Here is a 26,273-nt window from a genome sequence, read left to right as displayed (position 1 = left end):
TTAATATTTCTCGAGATATTCTATTTGTTTATAAGCCAAAAAATTGTTTATAATTTTAAAATATTCCTGAGGCCGCTTAAATAGTCCAATTTCAATTCTGTAAAATATATTCGATAGGTATAGTGTCTTTTTATGAAAAAATCATAGTTATTCTTATGTATCATAATTATTGTCGTTATTATAGCGACTGTAAATTTTTAATTAACATTTCATTTGTTGCTAAACTGTTCATTATATTTCCATCGGCTCCTGGAATTATAATATATTCGGAAAGGGCTTTTACGTTACCAAGTTATTTAATTATTGATTAACAACTACTTAGTTAAAAGTTTAGTTGAAAATTAAAGATTTTGTTGGAAAACCCCGCTTTTTCCGGGGAAAGTTTTCGTCGCAGTAGATCGGAAAAAACACGTCTCTATGCAGAATTTAATTGCCGTGAATTTTTATTTGGGTGTTTTTGGTCTAAAGATAAAATATTTGGAGTTATAGAGCAAAAATTGAAAAAAACGCGATTTTCGGGCGCCATTTTGTTTATAAAAAAAGTAGCACACTATCTGCGGACTTTGCATATCTATATTATTAATATATACAATTATAAGTTTCGATTCCAGCAATAAAATTGCTGGTAAATAACTTTTCCCAAAAATGGCCTATTCTCCGATAATCAGCCCAGACTAATATCTGAATTTATTTTTTTGGGGTTTTGTTATTTTTTTTAAATCTTAATTATTTTTAATTTAATGAAAAAATTGGCTGCGGTGGGAGAGTAGACAGCAAATATAAACCGATATTTTAATTAGTGATGTTGTACCGGTCTTATTTTTGGTGTCGGCGCACTTGCGAACGGAGCATTTCCGGACAAGTCAAATTAGGAGGCACTTGCGGACAAGATGAAATATGCGAGATGCTGAGGTAAATAAATTGTTAGGGAATCGAGGCATTTCCGTACAATGTTTTCGAGTGCAATAATCAGTCAATATCAATAAAAAAGTAAAGAAATCGTGAGAATAAACTTCCCTTCACACTTTATCCAAGGCATAGGACTGGCAATTTATAAAATAATTTTTTTTGATATGGTATAAAGAAAATGACTTTATACATTGGCGTGTTTCCACCATGTATTCCCTTTGGGTCTTTGTCGACGAAAAATCCATTCGATCAAATGTTCGTCGACGAATTGTACATTCGATGAATTGTGCATTCGACCAACTATTTGTCGACCAAATGTTGTCGACTAATTGAAGACCTTGGGACCAGAAGGGGACATGCCACCAAACAATATTTTGGAGAAAACATTATTTTAAACTTATTTTCAAATCCTGAAATCCAATTTTTACATCTTTCCCGGAAGTAAGGCCCATAATCGTTTGGAAATAGGTTATTAAATACACAAGAAAAGTAACACAAATGTTTATTTAATAGCCTAATAAAATAAAAAAAGTCAAAGTTTAGGTGGGTACAAAAGATATTTTCAAGAAAGTATCCAAATCATACAAGATGATCATTGTTTAAATAATTAAAAAGGGGTTATTTTTGCAAAAAAAATACTTTTTTAACTGCTGAGGTAATTCACTTATTAGTGAAGGTCTATGGGATTTTTTTTATGCAAATTTGAAGAAAAAATTAAGTCTTACTAAATTAAATTTGACCCCCTATTTATTTAAATAATTGTATATAAAACTTTAAAAACAAATTTGCAAAAAAATATTTTTAGCTTTTTAAATAAGCACTATAAAATATCTTTTTTTACAGAATAAGTTGCGCTATGTTACCAGTATTAAGTAAAAAAAAGTTGGTTGAAAAATATTTAATATTTTTTGAGATATTCAATTTGTTTATTAAATGTTACTATATTTTCAATTGCAAAAACGCGGTTGTTGCTAAAGAAATATTCACCTGCTTAAGATCTCATTATTTTTATTTTTACGTATGTTTTCGATAAATGTATTGATAAATTCAAATTTCAATTAAACTCCTCCCTAAAATGGCATTTGAAAATTATTCAAATTAGTTTATAATTTGTTTTTTTAATAACGTCGCAGGAATTAAGTATTTTGAAATGCCGTTTCGATAATTGGGTTCCTGGGAATTTTTTACTAATTAACAAATTTTTTTGTCGTCTTTTCTTCTTTTTTTTCTTGGAGTTATATTACTACGGGCCCTTTTAGGGTTAAATTTTATTAAGAATGTCGAATCTCTGAGTTGTAGATTCTAGATCTAAAAATATTAAGATTTAACTAAAATCTCTTGAATAAAATGTGGCTACTTACTGAGTTACAGGGTGTTTTATTTAAAAATTTAAAAATTATTTTTACCAAGTACTTTAAAACTATTTGACGTATCCTTATCCTACTTGGCAGAAAGTGTAGCTATTATACACCCTACTAAATTGTGATTAATAAACGTTTCTAGCTAGTGCCAGAGGCGTACGACAGGGGATAGTGAATGATTGACCTTTCCCAAATTCTACGCCACTGAGTGAATTACTATTTTAGCGAAATTTTTCGATTCTCCAATACTTTGTATGTAAATAACTTTATTGGTATCGATAAAGTCATCAGTTTAAGAAATATTGGAAGCTTAAAACGAATGAATGAATGAATCAAAATAACTATGCCGTTTCATTTTTAACGTCCTATATCTCGAAAACTAATGACTTAATCGTTACCAGTAAAGAGTATATTATTTACATAGAAAGTATTAGAGAATCGAAAAATTTCGCTAAAATAGTAACTCCCTCAGTGGTGTAGAATTTGGGAAGGGTCAACCATTATTTATCCCCTGTCGTACGCCTCTGGTAGTAGCTAGAAACTTTTGTTTATCACAATTTAGTAGACTGTATAGTACCCACACTTTCTGCCAAGTATGATAAGGATACGTCAAATAGTTTGAAAATACTTGGTAAAATTAATTTTTAAATTTTTAAATAAAACACCCTGTAACTCAGTAAGTAGCCACATTTTATTTAAGAGATTTTAGTTAAATCTTAATATTTTTAGATCTAGAATCTACAACTCAGAGATTCGACATTCTTAATAAAATTTAACCCTAAATGGGCCCGTAGTAATATAACTCCAAGAAAAAAAAAGAAGAGGGAAAAAAGACAAAAAAATTTGTTAATTAGTGAAAAATTCCCAGGAATCCAATTATCGAAACGGTATTTCAAAATATTTAATCCCCGCGACGTTATTAAAAAAACAAATTATAAACAAATTTGAATAATTTTCAAATGCCATTTTAGGGGGAAGTTTAATTGAAATTTGAATTTATCAATACATTTGTCGAAAATATACAAAAAGATAAAAATAATAAGATTTAATACAGGTGAATATTTCTTTGACAGCATCCGCGTTTTTGCAATTGAAAATAGAGTAACATTTAAAAACAAATTCAATAGGTATTTCAAAAAATATTAAATATTTTTGGACCATTTTTTTTTATTAATACTGATAACATAGCGCAACTTCTTCTGTAAAATAAGATATTTTATAGTGCTTATTTAAAACGCTAAAAATAATTTTTTGCAAATTTGTTTTTAAAGTTTTATGTATAATTATTTAAATAAATAGGCGGTCAAATTTAATTTTGTAAGTCTTATGTGAAGAATTTACCCTTCAACTTTGCAGAAAACAATCCTGTACATCTTCATTAGTAATTTAATGACCTCAGCAGTTAAAAAAGTAAGTTTTTGCAAAAATGACCCCTTTTTAATTATTTAAACAATGATCCCCTTGTATGATTTGGATACTTTCTTGAAAATATCTTTGGTACCCACCTAAACTTTAATATAAAATTTGTTTCAACTTGTACGAATTTACATTTTGATTTACATGTAGTGTAATTTTATTTTACTAGACTATAATGGTTTTCGAGCTTTTGAACATTTTTTGAAAAAAGATGAGGCTTATTTCCTTTTGTATAAAAGATTATATTCTAAAAAATGAACATAAAGCCCAACAATAAAATAATTCAGTTGTCAATATTTTTAATATCTGAAAAGTCGTCCAAATGTTCAATGTCTTCCAGTGGTTCAGTATTCTCAGTATCTGGTAGAATCTATTGACAAGCACCGTTTTCTGCCTACAGTGTTTTGTGCAACCGCAAGGTGCATCTAATTTTTGTGGTTCTATTTTCTTTCCTTTTGTATTTATACATGCGTAACCTAGATTTCTTTTAGTCTTTCGCTTAATTTTTTTATGTCGTTGGGTATCCTTGTGTCTACATCTAGGAGGCGCCTTCTTTTCTGGAGTTGGCAAAAGACCCCCAGAAGTCTGTGGGGTATAAACCCATTCATTTTCCTACAATAAAGTAGGTGTTTTACTAAAAAGGGATAACCCACAAAAAACCTTTACAACAATCCTAATATTTTTAGGTCCGAAGAATATAACATAAGGAGACAAGCCACACATTTAATAAACTTACTGTTCCTGAGTTTATATTTTCCGAATCGCTGCTACTTCCGTACTGTATAGTCTTTGTCATCTTCGCTTTCATTTAAAAACGGATCTTGGTAACTGTGTTCAGAATCAAACTTAGAAAAGTCTATTTTCCATTTACATGCACGGGAATGTTCTGCCGCCATGTTGATTACTACTGTGGCTTGTCTCCTTCTGTTGCAATATATAGAGTAATGGTGACACAACGGGACTTACTACAGCGGCGCCATCTATGAGAAAACAGCTGAAATTTTCTGTTTGGAATATTAATATGATCTTAAAGTATGCGATTTCCACTTTAACTCATTTTTGACGAAATTGTGGTTTGTCCCCTTCTGGTCCCAAGCTCTTCAATTTTCAGTCGACGAAGTGTTCTCGACCAACTTTCCGACACCGGTGTTGCTACTATTGCTTCTCTTGTTCCTAAACCTTGCATAAACCCGAACCGAGAATCACTGCTGATGTCCCATTCACATTTTTTGTATACTCTTTGATGTAGTATTTTTAAGAGGATGGGTACGTATTTTCGGCTGCAATGCTATTCAAATGGGGATTCATTTTTTTCGAATCCTGAGAAAACTAAGAAGTATTTTTGAAAAATTTAAACGCAGAATGAAAGATTACGTTATTGGCGAGGGCCGAAAGTCCCGGAGAACTTCTATAATGTTTATTTTAATAAGTTACAGCGGTGAAAAACTAAGAGAAAATTTAGTGTGATATTAAATTTAAAATATCTCATTCAAAATAAACTTTTTATTTATTCTAAGGGACTTTCGGCCCTCGGTAATAATATAGTCTTTCATTCTGCGTTTAAATTTTTCAAAAATATTTATTGGTTTTTTCAGGATTCGAAAAAAATTAATGTCCGTGGTAATATTTCCATATCTATCTTTGTCATACAACGCACTCAGTCGAATAGAATATTATCAGCATACTGTCAGTCAGACAGTGACAATCAGTGACAATTTTAAATATTTGACATGGCATCGGGAATATTTTGAGTTGTTGATTAAATAATATTGATATATAGTGTATTTGATAAATAATTGATTTAAGACGTGAACTTAATAAAAAGTTATTTATTGTGTATTATTTGTGCAAGATCCAAGGAGAGAATACATCAGGGTAATATATTCTGTGTTCAAAAGATGTTCAAAATTGTAAGCGTTCCATAGTAACAATATATTATTAAAAAATCACTTTAACACTTTTCCTCTTTTCTCGATTGAGTATTAGTTTTTGTTGTACATATAAATTATTACAATCACTGAATACATAGTTAGTGAAAAAATTATCACATTTATTAACTGAATTAATAATTTGCAATTATAAAAATAACAGTTATCCAAGAACATTCAAAAACCATTTCTTTAAATTAATGATGACATTTTCAAGTATAGTATTTATACTACAAAAGCGATATTACGTAGGTCAAAATTTTTGACGTAAGAGAACTGTCAAAACATTAGAATGTGACTTTTCATTATTGCCATGTTTATTATAAACATGGCAATAAAGAAAAATCACATTCTAATGTTTTGACAGTTCTCTTACGTCAAAAATTTTGACCTACGTAATATCGCTTTTGTAGTAAAAATACTATAGAATGACATTCTAGTAATGTTTACATATCCATACCAGTGTGAATTTTACTACACATAATTTGCCGTGTAAAGACAAAAAAAGTAGGGATACCCGTAAAATATTTGCGAATTATGTACCGATGGCCTTAAGAATTTCTTTAAAGTGTGACTCATCATGCTAATGAGTCTGTGATCCTCACAGAGTAAGGAACACAACCCATGAAAAGGGAAAGCTGAGGAATAGGAAGAGTTTTTACTCCCAAAAATGTTTTCAAAAAAATAGAAATTTTCACGAAGAAACAACTTGTGTTCTGTTGACTATAAAAAGTAGTGAAATTGTTCTATTTTTAAATTATGGCAATAAAGAATCTTGCCTGGATATAATTGTCACGATAATAGTATACTATCGATATATAAAGTAGCAATAATTTTATAATATATCATAATTTAGGTAATTCAAGTAATAATTTAATTGAAATAAGTGGTCACATGGACCTGAATCTAGCACCTTGGTATCAATTATGGCCCAATTATTCATTGTAAGTTGAGTTTTTATGGCATTTTTCTTATATAAATAAAACTGAAAGACAATTGAACATTTTGTGACATTTCTATCACTATGAAGTCAGTTTTGGTTATTTTGTTTGTCAGTGTCTTCGATTACGGCCTAAGTCTGCGTAAGTATAAATAATTAAAAATAATTTTGAATGTTGGCAAAACAACGAAATTGTGTAAAGAAGCTAAACGATACTTCACGTGTTGCTTTTATAGCAATAATTATTCTAATAGTGCATATAAAATATTCAATAGACGGCTATAAAAATCATTTCAAGATAAATGCAAATCCATAAAATAGTTTGTTACTGAATTATTATAATTAGTTTATGTTGTGAGACCGCTCCTGTATGAAAAAAAAATTCGTTTTCCTTACGGATTCCTACTCAAAAATGTCCCCTCTAAACAAGTCAGAAAATATATTTTAAGTTTTTTGGATCATTATAAATAAAAAAGTCTCATTTTTCTTCAAAGTTGATGGTTTTCGAGTTATAAGCGATTTAAAATATGAAAAATGCGAAAACTCATATGTAAATTATTATTTTTGAGTTTGCCGAGTACCTAAATTGAAGTTTCAACATTTATTTAATATTTTTTATAAGAAAAAAAAATGTTTCATATTCTGGCCAACCCCCCAGATGACCAATGGTCATTGGAGAATAATGCCTGGTTGCACCAACAAATCTTAAGCTCCAGCTTATCCGAGCTCAGCTTATAGATAGGAGTGTTTTAAGTCTCACTTACTTTGCACCATAATTTTCGATTCTTATCTAAACACGTCTTAACTGAGACGAATTTTAAGATGCCATCCACGTGGCAATCCATTGTGACAAGCTGAAAATTGATCTAAGAGCTGAGCTTAAGGCATGTCTTAAGCTTAAGATCTGTTGGTGCAACCAGGCATAAATGTTTGTTTTATTAGGAGAACTATTACTTTAAGCATTACTGTATTTTATAGCAATAAAATATTTCTGCATCTGAAGTGTTAATATTTAATTCAGTTAATGATTGCTACCGAGCTTCGCACTATATGATACGTCTCTGTCGCACTTACACATAATATTATATACTATTATATACCTACATATATTATACATATTAAAATTTTATAATTTATTATCAACACGCGAAGAGTCTCGCGAAGAAATAAAAATTTGTACGTAGAAAGAGGACCGAAATAAAAAGGTAATGGTTCGAAGATTACCATACTATTGTTTATAACTTCGTCGCAAATCGGTTGTATTTCAGAAACCACTCCTCGTCATTCAATTTTTTTTCTTTTAAAAGAAGCGTCTTGCCGCGTCATACCATTTTCTTAATTTAATTGAGTAGTTGCCAGTTGCCGAGATATTTGTTTATAAGCCAAAAAATTATTTATAACTTTAAAACATTCCTGAGGCCGCTCAAATAGTGCAATTTCAATTGTGTAAGAGCATTAAATAGGTATAGTGCCTTAAAGTGCGTTAAATAGGTATAGTGCCTTTTTATACAAAAATCAGAGTTACTGTGGTGTATCATAATTATTATGGTAATTATTGTGACCGTAAATTTGTAATTAACAATTTAATTGTTGCTAAACTAGTTGTTAGATTGTCGCCGGCTTCCGGAAATATATTCTACTCCAAAAATACTTATATGTCATCAAAATATTTAATTACTAATAAATAATTACTTTCCTACACTTTTAGTTTACAAATTAAAGATTTTGTTGGGAGAACCCGGATTTTTCGAGGAACATTTTTATCAAAGGAAATCGGAAAAAATATTTCCGTACAGAATTAAATTATAGTGAATTTTTATTTGGGTGTTTTGGTTTAAAGTTAATAATTCTGAGTTACAGAGTAATAATTGAAAAAAAATTGGCAGCGCTAATTTGTTTATAAATAAAATAGCACACTTTCTACGGACTTTACATACCTATATTAATAACATATGCAATCTTAAGATTCGATTCAAGCAATAAAATAGCTGTTACATAACATTTCCTTGTTTTTTCCTAATTTGTCCAAAGTAAAAGGGGACAACAGGAATTCGCAAAGAAACTGAATCGGATTTTTTTCATACGGGAGCGGCTTCAGAACATTGACTAATTGTGCCTTGCGCCAAAATAATTAAAAACCCACGGTGGTAATGTTCATTATGATTTTTTTTATTAATTTTATTGGTATATAAAGAAGCTGTGATATTAGGCTTATTAGATAAGCTTTCCTGTTTAAAGATGAATATTCAAAGCATCACATTTGTATCTTGTATTTTGTTTGCTCATAGTTATGCAAAAATTCGTAAGTTTTGTTTTTATTATTATTATTATTATTTTATTTATTTGCTATTCATAGGGAGATTAGTTATTATTATAAATGCATTGTCATTTATGATGTAAGAGAAATATGCATTCTCCGATTTCTGTTTTCTATAATTTCTATCCTTTAATTTATAAATTTAATTTCATCCTTTAATATAATGCTTTTCTTTTTTAATTATTTCATTCTTTTTAACAATTTATTTCATGTTATTCAGATATTCTTTATTTTCTAGATGTAGTGCTTCATTTTTAATAATCGATATTTATTTATAATCTTTTGTTTCCTAACACTTTTCTTTTTCTATCTTCAACAACAATTTAACTTACAGTTTACTAAGTATAAATGATTAATATTTATTCATTATTAAAGCAACTTAATGATTACTCAATAGTTTTAAGCGTGTTTCAAAACCTCAGTTACGTCAGACAATAAATTGTATATACATATATAGATATAAAGAATAACCTATATAGTTCAGAGAAATAAGATTTTTCTCGTGACACATCCCTCTCCCTCCAGGTGGAAACCAAATTTTTTGAGTAGTATGGATATCTATAATAATAACCTATATGTTTCCTGCAGCCCATTTTGATGATATACATACTTGTAAACAAGTAAAGATAAAAACCGTAAATTTTCGTTTTTTTCGTCTATTACCAAAAAGTTGAGCATTTTGAACAAATTTGAGAGTAAGAAACTCATAAATCGTCTAAAAAACTTCAATATGGCGTTCGTTGAATACGTCTATCCTTATTGGTCGCTTAGAAAATTGCAAATTAAATCATAAATTTCGAATTTTTTTAAATATTCACAACTTATGTAAAAGTTAACTTAGAACCTTCTTATTACATAGAATGCTGAGACTTGTGGTGCTTAAATTATACCCTAAATTTCAAAGCAATTGGTAAAATAGTTTAAAAGTTATTTAATTTGTTTATCCCAAATTCATTTTTTTTACAACACTATAAGTCAGAAAATTATAAGGTTACAGTAATACTTCGGACAGTTTATGAAAGAAGAACATTTATACTATTAACTTAATTAAAAGAAATGACAAAAATTAATTTTAAACAGTGTAAAATTATTTTGCAAAAACATGTCGATTTTTTGCTTACTTATAAACAATTAGAATAACTTTTTAACCGTCACCCGTAGAAAAATTATTTTTTCATATTTAGAAAGACTGAATTTTTATACACATTTAGAAAGAAAAATGATTGTCCTATGGCAATTAAGAACGAACTTAGCCCCCCTTTTTGTAATTCACATGTTCTTGCAAAATAATTTTGCATTATTTAGAATTATTTTTTGTTTTTAATAACAGTATATAATTTTTTTAATTAAATTAATAGTGTAAATCTTCTTCTTTCGTAAACTATCCAAAGTATTACTGTAACCTCATTATTTTGTGTCTGATAGTGTTGCAAATAAAATTGATTTGGGATAAACAAATTAATTAACTTTTAAATTATTTTACCAATTGCTTTAAAATTTAGGGTATGATTTAAGCACCAGAAGTCTCAGCATTCCGTATAATAAGAAGGTTCTAAGTTAATTTTTACATAAGTTATGAATATTTATAAAAATTCAAAATTTATGATTTATTTTTCAATTTTCCAAGCAACCAATAAGGATAGACATATTGAGCGAACGCCATATTAAAGTTTTTTTATGCGATTTATGAGTTTCTTACTCTCAAATTTGTTTAAAATGCTTAACTTTTTGGTAATAGAAGAAAAAAGCGAAAATTTACCGTTTTTGATTTTCATTTATTTATAACTATGTATATCATCAAAATCGGCTGCAGGAAACATACAGGTTATTATTGTAGATGTCCATACTAATAAAAAAATTTGGTCTCGGCCTGGAGGGGATTGTGTCACCAACAGGATATTTTTTCCTTATTTCTCTGAACTAGTTACATAAAAGTTAATTTTGGGTGACATCTAAAACATGTCTGTATTTTTCAACAGGATATAAACATGTGTGGCAAACACTTTTTTTCTCATATAATATGTATCTTCTCTTCTTCTTCTTCTTAACTCAGGCGAGACTCGTTAGTCTCTGGCACTTGGTCATAAGACCTTTGTACCAAACCCTGTTATTCTCCTTAAACTTTAATAAGTCCTGTGGCCTCAACGAAGGCCAACAGTTTTCTTATTGGTTGTTTTAGGATCTCTTCTGGTTCAAACCTCATTTGACCAGTGAAGTTTTGCCTTACATAACCTAGCGCACTGCAATGGCATAGTATGTGTATGGCAGTTTCTTCTTCCATTTCGCACTTTCTCCACCATGGTTCATTCACCTTACCTAGTTTGTATAGGTGATTTCTTAAACGGCAATGTCCAGTCACCATTTCAGTGACCGTTTTGATCTCTCGTTTATTGAGGTTCATCAAACTGTTCGAGAGTTTTTTTATCAATATTCTTGATTAGTTTTTTAGTCTGGATTTGCCTTTGAGTGGTTCTCCATTTATTTTGATGATTCTTTATCAGCCATTTCTGAATCTCGTTTTTCATAGCATCTTTAGTGATGCCACAGAAAGGTTCTGGGCCTTCAAAAGTTTTTCTCGAGACTTGTTTCGCTAACATATCTGCTCGTTCGTTCGCATGCACCCCTTCATGACCCGGCACCCATATTAAAGACACTTTATTGTCATTTGCCAGGTTATTGAGGGGAACTTTGCAGTTTCTCACCAGTTTTGATTTGGTGAGAGGGTTCTATACAGCCAGATCTGTGTAAATGTTGATTCTCTTAGCTTTAGGGTCCTCAACAATGATTTCATCAATGCATGCCACCAAAGCAAAAACTTCAGCCTGGAACACCGTTGTATGTTGACCTAGGCTGTAAGATTTATTATAGTTACATGTTTGCCCAAAGACTCCTGATCCAGTACCATGGGCAGTTTTAGATCCATCAGTGAACCATATTAAGTCTCCATTAATGTTTGGGACTTTTTGTTCTCTAGATGGTATAATTGTGTTAATCTTCTCAGTGAAGATTAGTTCTGGTGTCATCATATCTAAGTTCATCATAAAGATGGATTCCTCAAGTATAGCCCCAGTAATGTTTGTGTGGCTATTCAATACATAATTTGGCCTCCAAGTATTGTTTGCTTTGAGCCTCAGAATGGTCATAAAGGCTACCGCCGAAATATACAATTCCAGCGGAGGGAGACCTGTGATAGCCTCTAATGAAGCCGTTCCTGTACTATTCAAGGCTCCTGTTATATTTAGAAGCGCTTGTCTTTGTAGGGTGGTGAGAGTGGTCACACAAGATTGCAAAGCCGTCTTTCTCCACCAGAGTACTGACCCATAAGTAACTGTCGGTCGTATCAATGATGTGTACAACCAACATATCACCTTTGGTTTCAATCCCCAGGTTTTACCTACAACTCGTCTGCAGTTCCAGAAGAGTCGCTTAGCCCTATTGGTTATATTGGTAATATAAATATTCCAATTGAGTTTCGAGTCCAGGGTTACCCCTAGATACTTAACCTCATTGGTTCTTTCCAGTACCTCTCCAAATAATTTCAGCTCACTCAGTCCAGTAAGCTTCCTCTTATTTGTAAAGGCTACCAGTTTAGTTTTAGAAGGGTTCACGGAGAGGTTCTCTTTCAGACACCAGTTCTCTATGTAGTGAAGGGCATATCGCATCTGATACGCAACAGTGCTGGGAAATTTTCCTCTAGTTACTATTACGATATCATCTGCGAAACCCTGGACCTAGGGTTTCATATAATAAGGGACTCATATAATATGTATAAAAATTAATTAGATTTTTCTGTCATGAATACGTTTTCAAGAATACATCTAAAATGAATTTGTACGACGGAAGAATTTTTATTTTGCATTCTATTAGGTATGCGCAATGCATAAAAATTGCATCAGAAGTAGTAAGGATATTTTATAAATAAATATAACGAATGAGCAACAATGTTTTCAGAAATATTGTTATGTAAAATAAACAGAAATTCATAGTCGAATATGTTATTATAGATGGGACAATTGGTCTTTGCTTGTGTTTCCATATTTATGGGTGATTTTAATGCAAAAATCGCTGAGTGAATTGGCTAAAAAGCTGACATTAGACTGATGCAAGAGGATGCAACGATTCCAAGTGATTTTTGCAGAAATAATCAATCACTTCTAGCACACAAATGATTATACCATTGATCATACAGTATTGATGATTTTTCCATAACCCAGCAAAATCGTGGAAACTTGCCCCTTTTTTTACAAAGAGCTCTTTATGCTTTTTGATTTCAGTAATGGTATGTTATTATTCTTAAGTCTCTTTTGTCTATGTTTTTGTGTATAGAATTTGGACTCATTTTTCATGTCTTACTTTGTCAAAATCAACGTAACAAATATGCACCATCCGCATTCACATCCATGCATCTTGAGTTATCACATTAAGAGCAAATAACGCCTGTCTGGTTCTTAGTCTGTTTCTGAATCCAAACTGAGTACCATACCTTCTTTCAGTTTTTTATTTCTTCTTCTTCTTCTTCTTTTATATAGGCAGTACTGCCTGTTTTTTTTTCAACGGTGCCTTTGATTCTGCCCCTAAGTTGTCATTCCATCTATTCCTTAGGCGTCCTCTACTTCTCCTGCCTAACGGTGACTTGTCCCTTACTATTCTTACTATCCTTGATTCAGACATCCTGCTTGTGTTCTCATTCCACTCTTCTTTTCTGTTCTTTACCCAGGTATTTATATTGTCTACCCCACACATGCGTCTGATTTCCTTATTTCTTGCCCTATCCTGTAGTCCTTTTCCAGCAATCCTTCTTAAGATCTTCATTTCGTTGGTTTCCAGATGTCTTCGTGTTTTGCTTGTATCTGGTCTTGTTTCGGCCGTGTAAGTCATAACTGACCTAGTAACTGACTTATATATTCGGGCCTTTGTTTCCAATCTTAGGTGTTTGTTTTTCCAAATTGTGTCGTTTAGGCATCCAGCCGTTCTACTGGCTTTAATTATTTGGTCTTTTATCTCTTCTTCGATATTGTTGTCGGCTGATAGATTAATTCCCAGATATTTGAAAGTCATTACTTGTTGTATAATTTGATTGTATAACTGCAATTTGCATCATATTGGTTCTTTGGCAATTACTAAGCTTTTTGTTTTTTTGGGCTGATATTTTCATATTCATTTCTTTTGCGTTAATGTTGAACTCGTGCGATAATCTTTGTAGGTCGTCTTCGCACTCTGCTACTAACACGGTGTCATCAGCGTTACAGAGTATTTTTATCACTCTATTGCCCATTTTGTACCCTCTTTTTTTCTTCACTTGTTTTATTATTGCATCCAACACTATGTTAAACAGTAACATGACATAATATGTCAAACTGTGTTTGTTTCTCTGGGTTCGGTTATTATTCCATTGACTTTCATTTCTCCGCTTTTTGCCTTATCACAAAAACTGCATCGTTACTCGTTACATGATCTTCCACTTCTAAATCCTTGTTGTTCATCCGATATATTTATGCACGCCATTATTTTCTCCATAAGTATTTTTGATGTGAGTTTCAGTATAATGCTCAGTAAATTTATCCCTCTTTAGTTACTGGGGTCTGCCCTATCACCTTTCTTAAATAACGCTATCATTTGAGTGGTTCTCCATTCTTCTGGAATTCTTCCTGTATTTATTATTTTACTTATAAGGATATTCAGTTCTTTTGTGAAGTCTATCTTCTCCGTATTTTAAAAGTTTATTAGCTATTCCATCTTTCCCAGAAGTTTTTTTCATTTTTCATCTTTTTTAAGGCGTTCTTTATATCTTCCTCTTTAATTTCTGTTTGCTCATTCGATTCTAATCCGGGTGTTTCCAGTTCTTCGTGATTAGCTGTTTGATAGAGGTTTTTTAGGTAAGTTGTCCATGTATTTGTATCAATATATTTTACTTCTATCAATTCCTTCATCTCTGCTCTTTGACCTCTTATCATTTTCCACATTTTCTTTTGCATCCCATAAAAGTCGTGCTCCATCTTCTTTGAAAATGCTGCCCACTGTTCTGTTTTCTTCCTTCTTACTATTGACTTTAACTCATTTCGTACTCTTTTATATTCTCCATATGTTTGTCTCGTTCTTTTGGACTTGTATTCTAGGTAGATTTTCTTTTTTTCTTGGCATTTTATTTTTATTTCTCCACAGAACCATGGTGTTCCCCTTTTCTTTCGTATATGTTTACTTATCTTACGTTCTCCAAGTGCTTCCGTTGCTGCCATTTTGATATTATCTCTGATCTTAATCCAACTCTCTTCTATATCTTCATTCGGTGTTATGTAGTTTTCAATCAGTACTTTTTGCAGTCTTCTCTGGTATAGATCTCGTGTTGACAAGTCTCGTAGCTGTTCCACCTTTATTCTTGTCTCACATTCAACAGGGTCTTCTTTCCTGTTTCTTTGTAGCTATATTCTGATTTTTCCAAGTACTAGGTTGTGATCGCTTCCAATATTAGCTGCACTTAAATATCGTATGTCTAGTACTTGAGAGTGGTGGATGTTTCTGTTTGTCAATATATAATCAATAGGTAACGGATCTGTGTTCTCTTGTATTTTGGAATGTATATTTTTGTTAATCTTTGTGTCTGACGAACGTATTGTTTATCCGAAATTCGTTCTGAGAGCAAAAGTTAACAAGTAGTTCTCCATTTTCATTTTTGTTGTCTTCATTCAATCGTTGCTTTATTCCTGGTATAATTACGTTACCGACTCTTGCGTTCATGTCTCCTAAAATGTATATTATCTCATTGGCTGGTATTTCGTTTTTTATTTAAAGTACTAAAGGACCATGCGTTCTTTTCAAAATAATTTGAAAACATGACTTATTATTGATATTGTTCTATATTCACTGCAGTCTTTAATGTTTTTAGTGCAGTCTTTAATGTTTTTAGTGCAGTCACTGTATTTTTGGGGATAGCGCAAAAGTTGGAGAGAATCTCCACTGAAAGTAGTTTCGGTATAATGTCCTGCTTTGAATATTGCGTTAATTAAGTCTACTACACTGTCTAAGGTTTCATCATCTAAGTTTTATGCTTTCAAGTGGAACTTGGTCTAGACCTACTGCTTTGTCATTGTTGCTGTTTTTTAATACGATTTTAAATTCCTCTTTTAATATCATTAAAACCACACCATCTTCTACTTCTACTTCCATCTGTTCTATTTTATTATCTTTGAAAAAATAATAATTGATATATTCTGTCCATATCTTTAATTTTTCGTTAGTATTCAACTCTAGTTTCTTATTTGTATCTTTCAGTATTCCCGGTTTTTTTCTATTGTTGTGAGTTACTTATTTGAATTTTTTGTGAGTGTTCAATCTCTAAGTCTATTACGGCATTCACATATTTCTGCGCATTGTTCGTTTACCATTCTGCTTTGGCTTGCTAAATTTTTGAATTTATACTTCTTTAGGCACGATTTCATTGAGGGTGAAATTTTAATAATTTGGGCTCATGCGCACACCGACAGTATGGTATTAGTCGTTATACGGGCTCTGATTGGGTGTTGAAATGATCTGTCAATATGGAGGTTATCGGTAAACAAAAATATTGTATATATTAGTTTTTATTGTTGTGAGGACAGAAATAAAATCAAATTTATAATTATAGTGACTTTTTAAATAGTTTTGAAAAGCCGCAGGTACGTAATTCTAAATGTTTTAGTTGTATTCCAATAAAAAATTATCTTCATACCTATCTATTTGGAAAATGTAAAAAAATAATGTAGTTACCTATTAGTAGACAATGCTTTAATTTACATAATCTGATTACGAACAAACTTTCTACAGATCTTCATCTAATATATCGTTTTCTTACTATATACTTTGTTGTATTTTAATTCGACAAAAATCAAACTAATAATTTAATTAAATTCATTTAAATAAACAAAATGTCAAAAAGTTTATGGTGTAAACGTTTAGTTTGTGTATATTCCCACATGACGTAAACGCAAAGGTGGTCCAGTGGAAAATCGCTTCGACATTCGTACGGCGCGATAGACGTGAAGTGGGTTCAAGCCCCAAGCAAGTTGTTTTTTTTATTTTTTTTATAGATTTTATGATTGTAAGTATATTATTAATTATATAATTTTTTTCAGAAAATACGTATTTAATTAAAATTTTTGGCAACAATTATTGTTCAGAAATCATTTGTGGCATTTTTCAATGTGTTTGTGTGTGTTTTATTCTTTTATTTTTTTAATTTTTGGTATTGTTTTAATAAAAATTTTTGGAAAGTAGTAGAGAAACTGTTTAAAGTATTTTGATTTCGTTGAAATCATATAATAGAAGTATAACTTTTTACGTGCGTACAAAGTACACACACTCTTTTTTTATTCTGTCTGTTTATGTACTTTTTTATACATCTGATAGTATCTCTGTGTTGTTGACGTCTGTTTTCCACTAAATCTAAAATTTCCTACGTCATACATTGTTTCCTTTTGTATCTGATTGGTGTAAGAATTTCTAGATCTAACTCTGTCTTTATTAGTAACCATTTTTTATCCGTATCAGTATCTTGCAGAATTTGTTCTGTTGTCCTATGAGTGGGTTCCTTAATTTTTACTTGTATCGATTATTTTGGTCACTACAGGGTTGTGTGTGATCTGATTCTATGTCGGGACTCGGATATGCTTTTGCTGATATAATTGCGTTTCTCTATCTTTGTCTAACTAATACATAGGTAGTCTATTTGGTCTCTTACAATTATCTCTTTTTGATCTGCTGGTAACTTCCATGTGTATGGTCTTCTCTTTTGCAGTTCTTTCGTTTCTGTTTCCAAGACTGTGCCATCCTCAACATTCTTTTACTTTTTCTTCTGCAAACTTTGCGTTTAAATCTCCCATTATAATTGTAACCTCCTGCGTTTTAATGAGTATTAAAATGTTGTCTATATCTTCGTAGAAATTTTTAATATCGCTACCTGGTTTGTCCGCAGTTAGAGCATAAACTTGTATAAAGTTTATGTTGAGGATGTTCTGGTTTATCCGTGGGCGGGAGTATAATTCTGTTGGGGTGTGGGGTGAAATTTACTACAGCTTCATCAATTTTTTTATATTCATAAATTATATTCATATTCGTGCCTGCTGTCTTGACTTTCTGAATAATATATTGTTCTATTGTTAATTTACATCTTTCTTGATTCCTAAAATACTTGTATTTTATAATCTGAGTACAGTTTATTAATGGTGACACTGAATCTTATTAAAGCTATGTACAAATGCCAGTGTATAAAAAGAAGAAAAAGAAATGGATATTTCTTACAAATAAATCGCCTTTGGTCACAAAAACTTGAACTGAAAATTACAAATGAGACAAAAACAAGTCATATAAACAAAATAATTACGTAATCTAACTGTTTAGCTGTTAGGCTAATTTGAGTAAGTTTCTTAAAATTTCTTTAATTGTGATAGATTTTTAATATACCGACGCTATACGTTTTTTTCCGTAATGGACTATTTTATATTTCCGTTAAAATTTTTCCAAATATTTGGTAAATTTTGAAAATACTTGCAAATATTACTAGCGGGTGGCACAGCTCCACAAAGAACAAAGAAACTAATATATCGATTTAACGAATAAGTAAATTTCATTTAGCTAATACTAGTAATACAATGCTAATTCTCTGCTAATTCTGTTAACCAAATCTGCTACTATGTATATACTATGTATATACTATGTATATCTGCTACCACATATACAGTGGAAATGAAGTAAATATAAAAATCGCAAACAAGGTACAGTGGAACCCCGATAAGTCGGCCCCCGATAACCCGGAAGTCCGGCTATCCCGGACCGATTTTCATCAGATAAACATTTTGATTTTCAGTACATATTTTGTATTTTGACAATGACACCCGTTCTGGGCGTCGAAATGTTAATAAAATTATTTTTTCAATTTAATTGTGGCTTATTTTCCATCAAAATAGATAATTATCAGATAAACATTTCAACAATAAAAATGTATGTATGTAATATAATATTTGAGAGATAATGTGTATTTGTGTAATTTGAACTATACGATAGTAAAAATGGCTCATGGCACAAGCCGGCAGAAACAACAGGCACCTGTCTGTATTATTCCTTTATTTTTTATTTCAAACTGTGTTAGCATTGTTTAAGAAAGACTATTTAAAAAATTCTTTTTTAATCAATGGTCTTAGTTTTCACTGTTCTTAATACATAATAACAAAACATCGTTCCGATTGTGACTGTATGAATACAGTATTGTAGTATTGGTCGCTTCCGTTTGCTTAGGTTTGTGTTTGCGTGTTTTTAGTAATTAAAATCTGTAGGTACTGTGCATATTTATATATATCTCATGTTATTTCAATTCTAACAGAGTTTATCTGTAAGTATACCGTATTTTATTAATTTTTACCATATTCTCCGGCTAACCCGGATTTTCGATAACCCGGATCGGCCGCGGTCCCGATTAATCCGAGTTATCGAGGTTCCACTGTACTTAGTTGCTAACTTCAAAACAACAAAAGGATTACTACAGCGATGCCCAACGTAACCAACTTATTTCTCCATTTTAATGGAGAAATCTGACGACTAGGTCGAAGCGCGTGTTGATACGAGCTTCAGGTATTTAAAAATTTAGACGTCGGCAAAAATAGATAATAATATATATGTTACAGTTCAAGTTGATTCTCAGTTAGAGTCGACTCCAACTAGTTGGAGTCAACTCCAACTGAAACGAGCAGTAAAAGTTGATTTTAAAAATTTAAATCAACTTGTACTAGTTGGAGTTGACTCTTCCTGGACCAATTCAGTAAATGTTGATTACACGAGAATCTCAAGTGTATTTTTGATGAGTGTGCGTTTCTTTGTTTGACCGTTTTAACTACTTATTAGTAGAGTCTGTAACGTCGTCCCCGTTAGGTTAATTATTCTGATTCGATTTTTTCCACAAACTTACTCAAAGAAATACATCCGTATAACAATCCTTATAACAAATACACAGGGTGTCACGCGGTACCGCGGTCGAAAAATTGTTTAACCAATTTTTGTTAAATTCACAAAAATAAATTTTATCTACTTTATCTCATATTATGTAAGTAAAGGTTTTATTGTGTGAAAATTGTAAATATAGATAGCAGTACATGAAGGGCTTAAAGTGTGTCTGAAGTAACAATGTATTTTAAACGGCTTTTAATTTTTCGCACTGTTTTTTAGCACACTTTCATATAATTAAACATCCTTAACTTTCGCCTTCGGGAGGAAATCAGACTCGCCCTTGCAACGGCAACTGAAATGCTCACAAAACAGCGACCACGGAAGCAAAGATGGATGACAGAGGAAATATTCGATTTAATGGATAAAAGAAGAAAATTCAAACAGCACAAAGCAATGTACAAAGCATTAAATAGAACCATTAAACAAAAAATTAAAATTGCAAAAGAAAAATGGATAACAGAACAATGTGAAGAAATCGAAAACTTATATAAAAAACATGATGACTTCCATCTGTATAAGAAACTCAGGAATTCACAGGCACGACATATTCACAAGGACTAAATAATCTAATCAACGCAGAAGGAAAACTGATTTCAAGCCCTGAAGAACAAATAAACATGTGAGAAGACTATATAAAGGAACTCTTCTATCACATCAGAGAACCTCCTACATTAAATACCGAAAACGACGAAGGTCTTCCAATACTGAAGTCCGAACTGGAATATGCTCTACGTCAACTAAAAAACAACAAATCTGTAGGAAAAGATGAAAAACCAGCTGAGCTGTTGAAGTTAATCAACGAGAAAACTTAGACCTTCTTCTTGGACTATTAGGCTATTGATTATGTACTATAGAAAGGAACTACAACGTTAACGGGGTTTTATTATTTCATATGGTCAATGAATCTCTATATATGAAAAAACCGCGGAGTGCTACCATTTAAAGGGGTGCGTTTTTGAGAAATGGGTGAATTAGTCCCTGGGCACAGGTTACATAAGGGTGAGTTCTATGCACTTTTGGTACAAACACGTCTACATAAAAATTGTTCCTGGTTAAATTTGCTATCTAAATATAACTTTTTAAAATTTTTTTTACAAAAATATATTCAAAAGAAAAAGCACAAAGAAACCCAAAAGAAAGAAATTTTGTTTTTTGTCCCATAACTTTTGTCCACGGGGATATAGGTATAGACATTGCTTCACAGAAAAAAAACTTACATATTTTCTCTTTAAAATGATGTTTGATAGAGGTCATTAGGATTTACAGTTTTTAAAATATGATTTTTCAAATTTCGCCACTCACAGCAATTTTGGGCAATTTTCCTTGTTATTTCGCAAATATTGTTCTGTAACTTTTTTCTACGTAACTTTACGTATATGCAATGATACATGTAAGAGGAATAAAAATCAATTACCTTTAAAATGGTCTACAGTATAATGTTGTACGACTTCTTTTAAAGAAGTTATCTTTTTCAAGACTTTATACTTTTAACGAGTTTTATATTTTTTACGATTATTTTTTAAATTTCCCACTATAACTTTTTTTTCTATATGGTATATATTATATAATAAAGAAAAGCTTATTCTGTTTACTTTAAAATGGTGTATTATAAAAAATTCTAGGGTTTTTTTGAATAAGATATGCTTTTTCAAATTGTAATAAGTACTTGCAACGATTTTTGATTTTAGGATTATTTTTTAAATTCCTCATTATAACTTTTTTATGTGATTGTGTGTTATGATTGAATCTTATTTTTTATAGGTAATACTTTGGATCCACTTGACTCGGCAGGGCAAACTTCAAAATATGGATTAATTCCAATATTTACTGTCAAAGCTCCTGCACCACAAGCTTTGCTTGAAAAAATAGCATGTAAATGTACCAAAGGATGTACAAAAAACTGCGGTTGTAGGAAGATAGGAATAAGTTGTTCAATATTCTGCAAAGGGTGCATGTGCATGGGTACTAATTGTGGGAACTCTAAGATAACTGAGGTGTCAGAGGAAGATATTGAAGCTAATGCTAACGAAGAGATGGACTTTGATTTTGAAAAATTTTTAAATGTCAACGTAATAATAATTTTAACTAAAGTGATGTTTTTTAAAACTAATGTTTATGAAATTTTTGGAAAAGAAATAATTTTAAATAATACAGGGAAGAAAATATCAAAGAATCACTCGGTTTCCATTATGTATTTAAATATAGATGATACACCATTTTAAAGAACAGAAAGTAAGCCCTCTTTGTTGCGCAATATATAGATAGTATATTCATGTACAAAAAAAATTATAATGAGAAATTTCAAAAACAATCGTAAAAAAATGTAAAAGATAATATTTTTTATATTAGGTATTATATAATATATAATATATTATATAATAATTTTATTTTATTTTTATATTATATTATAAAAAAATCGTTAAAAGTAATAATATAATATAAATAAAACCTTGAAAAACCATAATCTCTTTAAAAAAAAGTCGTACAACGTTATACAGTAGACCATTTTAAAGGTAATGGATTTCTATTCCTATTACGTGTACCATTGCATATACCTAAAGTTACGTAGAAAAAAGTTACAGAACAATATTTGCGAAATAACAAGGAAAATTGCCCAAAATTGCTGTGAGTGGCGAACTTTAAAAAATCATATTTCGAAAACTGTAAATCCTAATGACCTCTACAAAACATCATTTTAAAGAAAAAATATGTAAGTTTTTTTTCTGTGAAGCAATGTCTATACCTATATCCCCGTGGACAAAAGTTATGGGACAAGAAACAAAATTTCTTTCTTTTGGATTTCTTTGTGCTTTTTCTTTTGAATATATTTTTGTAAAAGAAAAGTATCTTTGACTTTAAAAAGTTATATTTAGATAGAAAATTTAACGAGGAACAATTTTTATGTAGACGTATTTGTACCAAAAGTGCATAGAACTCACCCTAATGTAACCTGTGCCCAGGGACTAATTCACCCATTTCTCAAAAACGCACCCCTTTAAATAGTAGCACTCCGCGGTTTTTTCATATATAGATGTCCATTGACCATATCAAATAATAAAACCCCGTTAACGTTGTAGTTCCTTTTAGCTATCTTATTTTGAATATAATCAATAGCCTATATTTAATAATGTTTACAATACAGGGACTATCCCTAAAATATGGCTTGAATCAGTCAGTCTTCATACTACTACCTAAAAAGAAGAATGCCAAATTATGCCAGGTATTCCGCCTTATAAGTCTATTAAATAACATTCTAAAGCTTTTCTTGCGTATCATACAGAACAGAATATACAGTAGAGTCTCGGTTATCCGCCCTTCATTTATCCGCCGTTCCGTTTTATCCGCCGCTCCATTTAAGTAATAATTTTTTTTTCAAATTTATATAACTTTGAAAATATTAAAGAATGAGTAAAAATTTTTTAAGATGATATAAAATAAGCCGAGCATTCCGAGCAACAAGAAGAAAGAACTGTCGATATTATGATGCTACAAGAGGGCGAGTATTGGCAGCAACAAAACGAGATACATCAGCAAGGCAGATGAAAATCGCTAGTTTTTTTCGTTCATCCTAAATCATTCTATGTACAATGTCCAATGTCAGTCAAAATTAAACTGATTCTCTTCTTCTTCTTCTTGTGCCACTCCTATCGGAGACTGGAAATCATCAAGGGCTCAACTTGTGTTTCATTTAACGCTCCCTATTATCCGCCATTTTTGCTTATTCGTCCTTCCGTCGGCCTGTTTATGGCGGATAACCGAGATTCTACTGTATTATAAAAAATGTGATGAGGTCACCGGTCAAGAACAATTTGGGTTCAGGAAAGGTATGGGGACACGAGAAGCAATATTCTGTCTTCAAACTCTGGCACAAAGATACAAAGATCAGCAAGCACACCTTTTTATCTGTTTCATAGATTTTGAAAAAGCGTTCGATAGGGTGACGCACAAGACCTTGATAGAAAGATTGAACAACATCGGAGTCGACAAAAGAGATTCTAAAATTATAGAGGCTATTTAATTGAATCAGGCAGCAATCGTAAAGACCAATGGTAATACGTCAAGGCCAATTGAAATACAACGAGGTGTTAGACAGGGTTGTGTGCTATCACCCATACTTTTAACATCTACTCTTAGGTAATATTTGCGAACTCTTTATCGCACTCTTCAGAAGGAATCAGGATAAACGGTCAGAGAGTAAATAACATCCGCTATGCAGATGACACAGTATTAATGACTGATTCGGACCATAGTCTGCAGATACTGTTGGATAGGGATACTGAGAGTTGTGAAAAAATGGGGATGAAGATCAATACTGCGAAAACCAAAGTTATAAAAATATCAAGGAACAAAAATTTACCTCTTCCAATAAATATGTGAAACACCAACAGCTTGAATACGTAAGCCAGTACAAATATCTTGCTTGCTGGTTCAACAATCAACTTGATTATAAACAAGAAGTCAAGAGCGAAAATACAGGTAGCCCGACAGAGGTTTATCAAAATGAAAAGCTTATTTTGTAACAGTAGCATTAATATCAGCCTTAGATGTCGTTTTCTGCATTGCTATGTGTGGTCAATACTTTTGTATGGAACGGAGGCCTGGACACAACACAATACTGATGAACAAGTTGGACGCCTTTGAACTCTGGCTTTATAGAAGTGACTTGAAAATACCTTGGACAACCCACACCACCAACGAATATGTTCTGAGGAGAATAGGTACAGGTAGGGAACTGCTAAAAATCATTAAAGTCAGAAAAGTTAGCTACCTGGGACACATAATGAGAAACGAAAAGTACCGCCCCACGCAACTGATCATCCAGGGTAAGATTGAAGAAAAACGGGGTCCCGGTAGGCGCCAGATTTCATGGCTTAGAAATATCAGAGACTGGACCGGCCTTGATTCAACATCTTTGTTTAGAGCCGCATTGGACAGAGACAGATTTGCCAGTGTAGTCGCTAACCTCCACTAAAGGAGAAAGCACCACAAGAAGAACTTTCGCCTTGTCATGGTGATGACATGTGAGCAATAAATTACAAAAAAAGTGTTTTTGTGGTTTGACAGAAGTTTGAATTTTTAAATGTCAAAATGGTGCAATGGTGCATCTCACTCGCACTCACATTGATAGCTGCGTCAATACGCTCCTAGCGCTCATTGTTGTCAAAAATTTCTTCAGTATCTTGTAGGGGGGTCGTTAAAATTTTATTTGGTGACTTTCAGACTTTCTCGTGACTTTCGGTGACTTTCTCGTCAATTTCGGTGACTAATATAATTTTTAACTGAGTTATTAAGCCTTGAAAATGGCTATTTTTGCATTTTTCAAATTTTAAATCGCGTATAACTCGACAACAATCAATTTTAGAGAAAAATCACAAAATACCATTTTTTGCTCAGAATAACTCAAATGATCTAAAGAAAAATTGTTCGAAGTGAAAAAATTATTTTTGTGAATTTGTCTAAAAAAAATTGTTTAAACAATTTATCGATCAAGGTACTGCCTGGCACCCAGTAGATTGTTATAAGGACCTCTTTTTGAGTAAGTTTGTGCAAAAAATTCGAATCGGTAATTTCACTAACGGGGACGACGATACAGCCTAGACTAACTTGAACATATTCAGTAACATTAATTTAATTTCTAGAATCGGCTGTTTGTGTGAATCAGAATCAACTTTTACTAAATGGCATTGGGAAGAGTATACTTTTCCTAGTTGGAGTCTACTTTTACTAGTAAATGTTGAATATAAATCTTCATTTTATATTTATAATCAACCTTTACTGAAACCAGCCGTTAGAGTCGACTCCAACTAGTTGGAGTCAACTCCAACTGGATAATCAACTTGAACTGTAACATATATAATAGTGAGAATGACAGAGAGCACAGTACAACTCCACAGGGCTGTAAAATTAGTAATATTTACTTTGTGATAAGATGGGTCAGACACATGGTTGGACATCCTACTTTCAAGAATATTTATTACACCGCGCCAGTGGGGCCGTTAAAAATATTAGTAGTTGGTTAATTCACACAATGATAAAGATTAAAACCCAACGTAATTAGACCACAAAATTACGACGACACTGATGTATTCCCTGGTTTGCCCAGCTGAAAGGGTTTTTGAAATGTATACCTGTACCACCAATCCATGTCACTCAACGCTCACCATAAATAACCATATTTATTTGTTCAAGGATCGTAAACACAAAATTTTGAGAGGAGTTTCTCTATTTCAAATTGCGTTTACTGTAGTTCACGTAGGGTTAAATCGCGTCTTCAGTTCTTATCTTTTTCTGTTACATTTTTTTATTTCACTCAGAATGTCGCTTCACGCGCTTCGACCTAGTCGTAAGATTTCTCCATAATTTTTAGAACAGGCACTAACAACTTGGAAGACAAAATGTAGGGCTTGTAGGGGTATGGGAATACCGATAAG

At 31.7% G+C, this 26,273-nt stretch overlaps 1 protein-coding gene across 2 annotated transcripts in view; it reads left to right on the top strand.

Moving 5' to 3' along the window:
• The first annotated feature begins 6,567 nt into the window (after positions 1-6,567).
• Positions 6,568-26,273, top strand: part of LOC114332812 (protein takeout) — a 63,547-nt gene continuing 43,841 nt past the window's right edge. The window contains exon 1 of one of the 2 annotated variants that reach the window (XM_050657431.1): positions 6,568-6,696. In XM_050657431.1, the coding sequence (XP_050513388.1) occupies positions 6,639-6,696 (58 nt within the window). In that variant the 5' untranslated portion in view covers positions 6,568-6,638. Of the gene's footprint in view, positions 6,697-8,733; positions 8,857-26,273 lie in introns of those variants that run through there. The other variant, XM_050657430.1, reaches the window with a different exon arrangement.

This window comes from Diabrotica virgifera, chromosome 8 (assembly GCF_917563875.1).
Source record: "Diabrotica virgifera virgifera chromosome 8, PGI_DIABVI_V3a".
NCBI classification, from domain to species: Eukaryota; Metazoa; Arthropoda; class Insecta; order Coleoptera; family Chrysomelidae; genus Diabrotica; species Diabrotica virgifera.
The sequence above is the reverse complement of the archived record's forward strand: the minus strand, read 5'-3'. Positions and strand labels throughout refer to the sequence as shown.